Below are 12,415 nucleotides of genomic sequence, written 5' to 3'. Positions count from 1 at the left end.
TGTCCTAATTATAAGATTGCAATTGATTTCAGGCCACAGAGGACAGATTAGCCTGCGTGTTGGGCTCAGCTCTGCTGCAAGGCTGACGTCACACCATGCTGCATTAGCCATCATCTCCACTGCAGTACCAGAATACTGGACACCTCTCTCTCTCTCTCTCTCTCTCTCTCTCTCTCTCTCTCTCTCTCTCCTCATGGTCAGGCCCACATCAGACCTTCATTACTGCTCCCCTCTGCTTGGCAAGTTACTCTGCTGTTTACCATTGCCCTCATCAATTTCTCCCTCTGTGGGGTAGGCTATATATCCTTAACCTCATCTCACCTCCTCATCGGATATACTGTATGTCCTCAACCTCATCCCACCTCCTCATCGGCTATGTCCTCAACCTCATCCCACCCGTCTTCCCTCTGTGGGGTAGGCTATATGTCCTCAACCTCATCCCACCTCCTCATCGGATATATGTCCTCAACCTCATCCCACCCCGCCTTCCCTCTGTGGGGTAGGCTATATGTCCTCAACCTCAATGTAGGCTATATGTCCTCAACCTCATCCCACCCGTCCCCTCTCTGCAGCCTGTGTAGCCTGTACACTAGATGTGGCTGCTAGACCAGCTCTCTCTCTGGTTTCTCTGCTTTTGTCGCTTTATAGATAAAACATCAAAGCACACATCCTGCTTTGATGTTCCTCCAAAAGCACATAGAGAGAAACGGATTTCAGGGACAAAATTGTCTTGCTCTCATTTTCTCCCTCTTAAATCGTTTCTCTGCTTCCTCATTCATCTTAATCCTCCTTTCCATAGGCTCTTTTCGCGCCTACTCTCAGTCCGTTTCACCTGCTATTCCCAACGATCATTATTCACTTTTCCTCTTAACTCCTGTGACTTCAAAGATCTCTCAAACCTTGGTTAATTTACTCTCTCTTCTCTCCTTTGTCTATGCTCGCTACCAGCCGCCTGCCCCCTAAACACATACAAAAATAAATATATAAAACACAGACTCTTCTCCCAGCCTGCCGTAGAGCCGTTTATGCTTCAATTGATAGTTGATCTTCATTGATTCCTGAAGACCTGAGATCGAAGGTCAGGAGGAGAGTAGAAGTATCAAAGCTCAGAGAGACGAGACTCACACAAAGGGAGAGGAAAACATCTCCCAATTCTGAATATAGCTGAATCGCTTGGTTTGACCAAGCAAACCTCTTTTCATAAGGATTTGGAGAAATGAATGGAGAATGAAAGACTTAGGTCCCGTGCCGAACCTGGAAGAGGGCGTGACTTAGGCACCCTATTGGCGCATTCCATTTGTATTGGGAACTAGGAATTTCCCAGGTCAAAGACGGGAAACGCACCCCTGTGATGTCACCTGACCTCGGATTTGTCTTACACGGCTCACGGGGGAGCCTCACCAGCCCTGACCTCAAAATCCAAGATGGCAGGTATGCGCTTCAACAGTAGTGAAAGCTGTAGTATACACTGTTTACTAGCATTTCTGTCTTTTTGTGTCTCATTAAAGGTCGTACACACACAGTACTGTCAAACTTCTATCTGTGGACATGTTGCTACGGTGTTTGTATGCGTCACATCCGACGGGTGTGATGTCACTAAACTGGGATATTCCTAGTTCCCAATACAAATGGAATGCATCATTTACAACAGAGAGGAGAGGCTGCGAAGAGAGGAAGCTACATTAGAGTGTTCAGTATTTGCGTGACGTCGATCGGAGCTGCTCGGTGTCATTTGTGTTGGTAGGCCGGGCCGGGGCCGGGCTTCCTCTCCTTCACGTCTAATGGCAGGGCTTTGGGGGGAACAGCGGCAGCCTGTGACCCTCAGAGGAGTTGGGTTACACAGGCAGAGCTATATCTGCTTCTGTCATCACCAATCAGGACCAGGGCTATATGGGTAACTCTGTCATCGGCAGTTAATGCCTGGGGCTTACAGAGGCATCCCTGACACGTCCCAGTGGCCCCCTTGCGTGGCTGAGGCACCGCGCCCCACCAAGCCCCCCTACCTACTGTGTCACGCGCCTCAGACGGGTCCCGCAGCCTTGTTACTGACACACCGATCCTATCTCATGCCAGCAGGCCTGCACACAGTTACACGTGCGCTATTACTGTATTAGTGAGGAGCTTTCATTCTATATTCATTCCCTAAGCCTTCAATCTGTCCTTTGGGTTTGATTTAATTTGATTTATTTAAAAGTATACAAATATCCATACACGTGCACATCTATTCTCAGAGGATAACACTCAATTCCCTTAACTCTCACCAACGCATGCTTAATCTTGGCACTTAAAGCAATATTCCACTTCGCTTTAAAATGGGGGTTATTCGGCAGTTGATCGCCATGAAAAACAGAATATAAACTATTCACCAAGATTTTGATGCCGCTGCGACTAGGGTTAACGGTAGCCAGCAGCAATAGGTAGCAATAGTCCGAAAAATGTCCCATTGGACAGAAAGCCCTTTTGTCCGACAGCTCCAGTCAGCGCCGCCTTGCAAGCGAGAGAATGCTTGTTCCACTCCCCAGTGAGGCACGTTATGTTTTTATTTTCGGTTTTAACCCTAACTGAACCTAAGTTCAGTTTAACCCTAACTGAACCAAATTCAGTTTAACCCTAACTGAACCTAAGTTCAGTTTAACCCTAACCTAAGTTCAGTTTAACCCTAACTGAACCTAAGTTCAGTTTAACCCTAACTGAACCTAAGTTCAGTTTAACCCTAACCTAAGTTCAGTTTAACCCTAACTGAACCTAAATTCAGTTTAACCCTAACTGAACCTAAGTTCAGTTTAACCCTAACTGAACCTAAGTTCAGTTGAACCCTAACTGAACCTAAGTTGCCTAAACTTAACCAAGTTGATTTGTTGCCTAAACCTAACCAAGTTGATTTGTTGCCTAAACTTAACCAACGGCATGACATGTTTACTTTTGTTTTTAACAGCAGAGGAATTAAATCGTGCAAAGTCGGTATAGTGGCCCAAGGGATCCTGACAATAGTCTCGTGTAAAGTAAAGTAAGGTCCCACTGATTGTCACACAATGTGTGAAATTTGTTCTCCGCATTTGACCCATCCCCTGGGGGAGCGGTGAGCAGCAGCAGCGCCGCGCTCGGGAATCATAGGGTGATCTAACCCCCCAATTCCAACCCTTTGATGCTGAGTGCCAAGCAGGGAGGCAAATTGGTCCCATTTTTATAGTCTTTGGTATGACTCAGCCGGGGATCGAACTCACAACCTCCCGGACACTCAGACCACAAGGCCACTGAGCTGGTAATGTGCTGGTATGTGGACGTGATGGGAATGAGAATGCACTGCCTATTATGCAGATGCTCCCAATCAACCAGGGAACACATAGGAGGCAGCGCCAACTGAGAGTTATTTCCGGCCTTCGGACCAATGAGTTTTTCATTTCCGGAATAACGAGATGTCCGGAGTGTCCGCCTCCCTGAGTTTGATTCCCAGCTGCGGGGGGCTACACGATGCAGGTTACACTAGTGTTTGTAGCTGCGGGGGACTACAGTACACGATGCAGGTTACACTAGTGTTTGTAGCTGCGGGGGACTACACGATGCAGGTTACACTAGTGTTTGTAGCTGCGGGGGACTACACGATGCAGGTTACACTAGTGTTTGTAGCTGCGGGGGACTACACGATGCAGGTTACACTAGTGTTTGTAGCTGTGGGGGACTACATGATGCAGGTTACACTAGTGTTTGTAGCTGCGGGGGACTACACGATGCAGGTTACACTAGTGTTTGTAGCTGCGGGGGACTACACCATGCAGGTTACACTAGTGTTTGTAGCTGCGGGGGACTACACCATGCAGGTTACACTAGTGTTTGCAGCGTTCAATTTGGGGCACGAAATTGCCTGGAAATTTACAATAACAAGTTTTTGAACAGATTCAATGACATATCCTGTTTATGAGAGAATAAAGCAGTCATTCGTCTGTTATAATTTTGCATTTCTATTTATGGTTTACTTTACATGGCACTTTCTCTCCTAAATAAAATCTCTCAGCTATTTCGTCTTCCATAAATACAAATGCTATTTGCTGAAAATGATGTTCTAAAAAGTTGGGCCATGTGATTTCCCACAGTCCATTGAAAATCACAGTGGGATCTGTTGTTGAATGTGTTCACTTCACAAACGTGTTAAATGTACATTTTCATTCTTTCCATGAATGCAAAGTAAAAATCAAAACATTACAAACTCCCAGCTCCGATCTCAATGATTATTTTTATTTATTTATTTATAGCTGGAAATACCGATTAACCCCCATGTTAAAACTATGAGTGGAATATTGCCCTACTAATATCTCAATGAGTTACACAAACTCTAAACACTGGCCCTAAAATGACCTCTAAAACAGTCTGCTGCAATGTCCACAGCTCTTCACACGCACTTCACAGATTCTCCGTCTGAAATGTCCACAGCTCTTCACTAGAGCCCGACCGATATATCGGTTCGCCGATATTATCGGCCGATATTGGCCGATTACCGATATATCGTATCGGCCGATATGGTGCGCCGATATTGCATATTTTTTTTATTTTTTTTATTTTTTAAGTTATAGACAGCATGTTGTGTATATTTTATATTTTTTCTTAACTATTTGTTCTATTGTGTTTTTGTATTTCTAGTTATTTATAATTATTAAATTCCCAGTTAAGTTGACTGTTTCATTGCATTGAGTTTATTAATAAGCTGTAAAATATCCTGCCTACATTACATATTTCAATTCATGTCAACTCATATCTTTGTCAAGTGTTTGATATTTGAGGGTTGCTGATGTGGTGCCTCCTCTGGTCATCAAGGGCGCCTGTTCGGAGGGAGGAGAACTCGTTGGAATAGCGTGATCCTCCCACGTGCTATGTCCTACCGGTGAAGCTTCCCCTGTCAGGTGAAAAGAAGCGGCTGGCTAACTGCCCATGTGGAAGCATGGAGCCAGTTTTCAGGTCTCCCCAGATCGGCAGAAGGTGGAGCAGCAACCAGGATAAATAAATTAAAAATAAGCACTAATGGGGGATAAAAATTTGATTAAAAAAAAAAAAAGAATATCGGCCGATATTATCGGTATCGGATTTTTTTTACTCCCTAATATCGGTATCGGCCTCGGCCTCAAAAATCCAGTATCGGTCGGGCTCTACTCTTCACATGCACTTCACAGATTCTCAACTCAAATTGGTCGTATAATGCAAGTGCACGCAGACAAACACTCACAAGCATGGGACATAAACTCCTTTTGATTTGCTGCATGTCCGTCTTGACTGCTGTCAACTGCCACTGGTCCACAGCCCCCCTCCCCGGAGTCCGGCCTATTTGAGATAATCCCACCACTCAATAATCCTCATCAGCTAAGCGGGCCAGTTCACTGATCACACCTCTAGTGAAGGAAGTCAAGAAGATTCTCGGGCCTAATCTTCTCTGACAGCCTCATCAGGACCTCAGAGCACCAAACCCAAATTTGATGGACCAAAAATGTAGTTGAGGTGATTAGGACATCTGGTAGGGATGCAATTGCCACCTGGTCGCCTCCATCGGGAGGCAGCTGGGAGGAGACCACAGGGCAGACCTGACCCCCGGATATGCGGTTGAAGATGGATGGATGAAAAATGTAGTGATGGAAGAATATATTCCATAGTTTGTGACTCATTATTGGATTATCTTTGGGGACAAGAAAAATGTTTAAAAAAATTGTTTAACCTTTATTTATGCAGGGAAAGTCAAGTATAGGACGAATCAGCGTAATATGAACAATAATCAGTTATTCGTATGAGTTGTGCCAAACAAACATTAATATCTCAAAAACTATACATCACATCGCTTATATTTTGACATTCTGAGTGAGAGCAGATGTAGCTCAAGAGTTTGATGTATAATATATGCATGTCGTGTTAAAGTTGTGTGAACTGTCGCAGTTTTTAAAATGTAAACAGAGTCAGCCGGCTAGAGTCAGACACTCAAACCTCCCAAAGCTCACGCTCCATAGGGTTCCATTGCCGTTGCCACCCAGTGATGCGGTTTGTTTAGCAAAATGCTGCTCGGCTGATCCCTCGTATACACTTTTTCAGAGAAACCCTGCTCACATTCACATTCACACAGTATCACACATTTGCACATGGGAACTGCTCCACCGCAGCATTTGGGGGTTGAATGCCTTGCTTAAGGGCACCACAACAGTAGTTATTGAGAGTGGAGAGCGTTATTCACTTTCCCACAAATTGTTGCTTGAATTTGAACCAATGACCTTCTGGTGAGAAACGCGCTTCTCTAACCTCCAGGCTGCCGGTTTTAAACACCACACGGCAAAGGTTTCACATTTTGAAGAATACATGTTGACACGTACTTGTTCTGCCAGAACATTTCTCAAATGCCCTTTACCAAGGGGATCGAGTGAAGTTCTGTGCAGGATGTGGGATGTGTTTCAGAGTTTTAGTAAATGCTTTGTTACAAAACAGAAAAGTCGACCCAAAATCCAGAGATCATGACATGTTTTTGGTACTCTGAATATGAGCATCATAGGTTTGACTATAGTTATATTTTAGGGTTTTCAGCATCATCTTTTCTTCTTCTTCTCCTTTACATTGTGTTCAGTAAGGAACCTCTGCTCTCATTAACAGTGTTAACGACAGCAACAAGCACAACTTGTGTGAAGTTAAAGATCTGAATGTATAATTGACCAGACAAGCATAAAACTGTCGGGCCTTCAGGGAAAGAAGGCTCGTAGTATGCGAGGGGAGCACTGGGCTCAGTTGACACTCCAGCGGAATCTGCTTAGACAAATCCAACCGGGCCCACGCGGCAGATTGGGTTCACTTCATCGGAGAACGTGTCGCTCTGACTGACACTGATGTGGTAGGCAACAGGAGACGTGTTGCTCTGACTGACACTGATGTGGTAGGCAACAGGAGATGGGGACTTAGGAGGACACAGCACGGTGTAAATATGGTGTAAAAACTGACAACAAGACTCATGATCAACAAGCACGCAACATGGTTCTCATTAGATTAGTTAGATTAGTCACGGTTTTAGTTGACTGAACGCATGCCTCCGTTTACTGTAGCCTAAGTAGATCCATGCGGTAACAACTGTGAAAGATTCAGTCTCATTCGAATTCGTACAGTGTAGATTACGTGCAAACCTCCGCTACCTCTTGTCCTCCTGCCAGAGCCAAGCGGAGGCCCACTACAAGGGGAACCGGCATGCTCGGAGGGTGAAGGGGATGGAAACATCCAAGACAGCTCGTCCTCAAGATGGTGACAAGCAACACCCTCCCCCTGCTGCCTCACCCTCCCCGCCAGGCCCCTCGCCCTCCAGCCCCGAGTCTGACCCCAGCAAACAGGGTGAGCATCACCTGTGCCACATGATATCATACACACTCGCACTCAGGTTTGGGGAGTAACGGATGACATGTAACGGGATTAGGTAATCAGATTACCCTTTTTTTTTTTTTTTACTGTAATCCCTTACAGTTACAGGAAATAAATAAGATGTAATCAAGATTACAGGTACATTTAGTAAAAAGTGGGATTACTAGCAGGATTACAATTTTAAAATGCATTAAAGAAAAACGATGCTCACACATTACAACACTCACACACCACTCTGGTCTGCTCACCGTGAAAAAATAGTCTGCAGTTGTTATTTTTCACTTTGTATTATTATTAATGAGAAATTAAAAATGAGCTGAACGCCTGCTGTAACCAACCCATAAAGTGTGAAAGAGCTTTATTTTCCCTCCTCCCTCTTAAGGAGTACTCTAGTAGTCAAACACAGGAAATGTATTCAAAAGTATTCCAAACGTAATGGAAAGTAATCCATTACATTATTTTAATATTCTGATACTTGGATTTCGTTACTGATTCCAATTAATTAATTAACAGGTAATTGTATTAGTAATTGTATCGGATTCCATTTGAAAGTAACCCTCCCAACCCTACGCGCGCACGCGCACACACACACACACACACACACACACACACACACACACACACACACACACACACACACACACACAGACACACACACACACACACACACACACACACACACACACACACACACACACACACACACAGGGACCTGTCACAAAATTGCACAGATGCTCCTTTCACTGAGGAAAGGGGAAGCATGCCCTCATGCTGAGGACAGCTGTTGTCTAAGAGGTTAGGACAGAAAGGCAGAGAGGAGTGTTGGTGTCCTGGTGTCCGCTAAGGTTCATCACTGTCAGCACTTACACCATCAGCTTCCTGCTGTTAGGCCCCCGTCATCAGGATTGGCAACCACAACAGCTACAGCACCATCTGACACACAGTGGTTCAATGGAAATACAGTATAACAAGTTATACTAATACAATTTGATCAAAAGTTGCACTTCAGCAGTCTCCACATTCAGAAATGGTGAGGTTAACAATGTTGCCTTACAGCAAGAAGGTTCCACTTCCAGGCCCTCTTGTGTGGAGTTTGCATGTTCTCCCCGTGTTCGTGTGGGTTCCTCCGGGTGCTCTGGTTTCCTCCCACCATCAAAGACATGTATGTTAGGGTTAATACTCCTGTCAGTGCCCCTGACCAAGGCACTGGCAATCAAACTGGAGTTGGTCCCCGGGCGCTGCCCCCTGCTCCTAGTTCTAGGAAGGTTCCAAGTAGAGGATTAGATCAACTGCAGAGGATGAATTTCCCCACAGAGCCAATAGAAGATCACGTATCTCAAAGATTTTCATCTAAAAGCATTTTCAGTACTGCAACATTTGGTGTCTGTGACTGTGGTGACACGGGGTGGGCGGAGCTAACACAATAGACTCCTGATAGTTCCTGAATCCCGACAACTCTTGTGTGAATTAAGTAGGATAACAAGCTACTTTTTTCCGGCCCCTGCTAGCATACGGGTGGTATTTAGCCGAACAAACTGAGTAATGTCACGAAAACAGTAGCAACACTGTTTGGATCTCACCTGGAATTACCACTCATCGCCATAGGTGTCACCCAAGAGACCAAAACTGAAATCTTAAAGATGATCACTTTAACTTAACTTATGTGACATTCAATTCAATATTGAATGAATACAACAGTAGGCCTATGGAGAGTACAGAACGGTGTGCCAGTGAGGGGCATCGAGTTCTACACAGTGTACGGTTGAGAACCTATTTCCCACAAATTATTTACTAACCCGGAACTTTGTGCCGTTTACAGATGACACCCAATCCTGTCCCAACTCTAACGAGTCACCTTTGACCCCTAGCCCCCTCCCAACAACACCCACACTGAACTCAGCAGACGCAGAGTGTCCCCTCCTGCCCGCTCTCAGCACGCCTTTGCCATCCTCTCCCTCCCCTTCCCCGGCCCTCGCTGTCCCCCCCGGCGATGTGACAATGGCTTCCTGTCTTCCCGACACGCCCTCCCCGACACCCAGCCCCTCTTCAGGAGAGTCTGAGGAAGAGAAAGCCAAGAAGCTTCTCTACTGCTCCTTGTGCAAAGTGGCTGTTAATTCCCTGTCTCAGCTGGAGGCACATAACAAAGGTAAGGCTCCCACTCGAATGGAGAACTACAGTGGCTATGAATCCTACACAGCACACCACAAGAGTATGGGAAATCCTGAGGGAAGCAGTTACAGAAACGTAGACCCGTGGCTCTCTATAGCAGGAATACAGCACTGGTTATGTACAGTAGGTGTGTTACTGCCACTCAGTGGTGAGAACGGTGGGTTGAATCTACATAACATGTATAGACCCAAAAGACAGGCTCTGCCTACGTTAAGATTTTCTCAAGCAGTTTATCATTAGCCTACACATGAATACACTCTCATCTTATCTTGATGTCTTTATGCTGTCATCACATCTAGAGCATTCTCTCTGCATAACGCTGTAATTGTTCTCTTATATTAGCACCCATTAGCTGAGAAGTAGCTTTCTCTTTACCTTTTTCAAAATGCGCATGCATTATATTGTAACACGGCCTAAGTTAACAACCTGGATTACACTTTTTTTTTTTTTTTTTTTTTTCCCCCCCAGGTACCAAACACAAAACAATTCTGGAGGCTCGGAGCGGATTGGGGCCTATTAAAGCGTACCCACGTCTGGGTCCTAAACCGAGCCCAGAGCAGGGAGGGGGGCTGACCTCTGACCCCGACACTCAGGAACGCACCTTCCACTGTGAGATCTGCAACGTTAGGGTCAACTCAGAGCTGCAGCTTAAACAGGTGCGGAGCCACAGTGACAGGATGATGCGTAACGGCAAAAGAGACAGCTGTTATTAGCCTATTTCACATTACACCCAAAGCAGCCATTTTGTGTCTAAAATGCAGGAAGTAACACAATATAAAAATTACTCGCCATGCACTGATATAAATGGTATGTTTCCCTGCAGCGGAGGAACAGCAAACTGGATCTTTGTTGTTTTACTTCCTGCATTTTAGACACAAAATGTCTGATTTGGGTGTAATGTGACATAGGCGTATTATTCATGAATTGAAAGCTTTGTATCAATTTCACAGCAATCTCATTATTATCTTCCCATTGGTTTTGCAGCATATATCCAGCCGGAGGCATCGGGATGGAGTTGCAGGGAAACCCAATCCTCTTCTCAGTCGGCACAAGAAGCGCACAGACTTTATGGTATGGAATCAGCTCTTTCCTCTCTAGGCTTCATATCCCATATTCCTCTATATTCCTTACTGTAGAATAGTTTTGCAGTCCGTTTGAGCTTCTCACCACCTACTGTGTGATTTTGACAAATGCAAGAATGTGGGCATGAAGAGCGGGGGAGAGGAGAGGGGCTTTGGGGTTAGGCCGGGTTCTACCATTATATGGGGGACGGGGGGGGGGGTTCACTAAAATTATGTATCTTGGAAGAATTATTCCATCTCCAACTGAACACCGGCTGCTCAGTTTAACCACTGGGGGGCGAACTGAACCAGGTTTAGCACCATTAGTGCTCGAATGTTGACATTTGCATTGGCTGTATTCCATGACTACATAGTACTAAATAACACTTTGCATAAAAGTATTTTAGTATAGACTTACTCTTACACCGTGATCATTTACCTTTTAGAGATGTTGGATATATCAAAAAAAGAATATTAGGGGTTAAAGCCCCCGAAGGGGGCTGGAAACCTTATTGTATTTGCTGTTTGTTTCTGTCTTTCTTTATTCTTATTCTCCTTCCGTAAAACCGTGTATATCTATATCTCAGAAACCCTAAGGCCCACAGTAACCACATTTTGCACTTAGGCTAGGAAACCCACCCACTACTCGGAAACAAAAAATCATCATTCTTATTCACTCAATCATTATTATTGTTGTTATTATTATTATTATTATTATTATTATTATTATTATTATTATTATTGTTATTATTATTATTATTATTATTATTATTATTAATAATAATAATAATAATAATTTGAATTTTTTCAGACTCCCCTTCCCCCCCCAATTGTACTTGGCCAATTTCCCCCTGCCCCTGCCGCTGCTCCACCCCCTTTGCCAATCCGGGGAGAGCCGTAGACTAGCACCATGCGTCCTCCGACACATGCGCAGTTGCCAGCCGCTTCTTTTCACCTGACAGCGGGGAGCCTCACCGGCAGGACGTAGCACGTGGGGAGGATCACGCTATTCCCACCAGTTCCCTTCCGCCCCAACCAGGCGCCCCGACCGACCAGAGGAGGTGCTAATACAGCGACCAGGACACATACCCTCAATCTGGCTTCCCACCCGCAGGCGCAGACACAGCCAATGGTGCCTGTATGGACGCCCGACCAAGCCGGAGGTAACACGGGGGGCGCAAACCTGCGACCCTTGTGTTGGTAGGCAGGGATTCTTAATATATCAAAAGTTAAGATGAATACTTTCTCCCTCTTTTCTCACCTCTGGCTTACATTTTCTTACAGTCTGCCCTGACTTTCTCAAAGGAACTTCCAAAGACTCTGGGGGCTGGACTCTTACCAAATCCTCTGGCTGTTGCTGCAGCGATGGCAGCTGCAGCCTCCTCCAATCATCTGGCACTACGTGCCGCTGGCCCTGCCTCCCACCCCCACCTCCACCATCACCACCACCTCCTGCAGGGCATGCACTCTTTTAATACATCCCTGGCCACGCACCTGAGCCTGCTCCGGCCCGCCCCGGGGCCCATTCGCACCGCACACGGGCCAATCCTCTTCGCCCCTTACTGAAGGTGACACAATGAGGACAAATCAGGACGAAGCACACTGTGAAGCAGCGGCCCGCAACCATGTTCCATCAAGAGCCAGACGGGCTAATGTAGCTGTTAGCTGAAAACCACGTGGTTCTCGATGGGGGCGTGGTTGCAGCCCACTGCTGTGTTGTGAACAGGGAGAACCAGTGATAATCAACAAATCTCAGACATTTTACAGAGGAGACTGTCTACCCTTCAACCTTTCCCGGACTCCCCTCCATCACTTAGCCA

General features: G+C 45.6%; 1 protein-coding gene across 1 annotated transcript in view; it reads left to right on the top strand.

Annotated features, from left to right (window-relative positions):
- LOC310799353 (zinc finger protein 385A-like) overlaps positions 1 to 12,161 on the top strand; it is a gene marked incomplete at both ends in the record, with an annotated part of 54,977 nt that extends 42,816 nt beyond the window's left edge. The window contains 5 exons of the mRNA XM_083661945.1: positions 7,164 to 7,338; positions 9,185 to 9,511; positions 10,003 to 10,190; positions 10,519 to 10,605; positions 11,901 to 12,161. Of these exons, the coding sequence (XP_083518071.1) occupies positions 7,164 to 7,338; positions 9,185 to 9,511; positions 10,003 to 10,190; positions 10,519 to 10,605; positions 11,901 to 12,161 (1,038 nt within the window). The remainder of the gene's footprint in view (positions 1 to 7,163; positions 7,339 to 9,184; positions 9,512 to 10,002; positions 10,191 to 10,518; positions 10,606 to 11,900) is intronic.
- Between the last annotated feature and the right edge of the window lie 254 nt (positions 12,162 to 12,415).

This window comes from Poromitra crassiceps (assembly GCF_964638095.1).
Source record: "Poromitra crassiceps genome assembly, chromosome: 27".
Classification (NCBI taxonomy): domain Eukaryota; kingdom Metazoa; phylum Chordata; class Actinopteri; order Beryciformes; family Melamphaidae; genus Poromitra; species Poromitra crassiceps.
The sequence above is the reverse complement of the archived record's forward strand: the minus strand, read 5'-3'. Positions and strand labels throughout refer to the sequence as shown.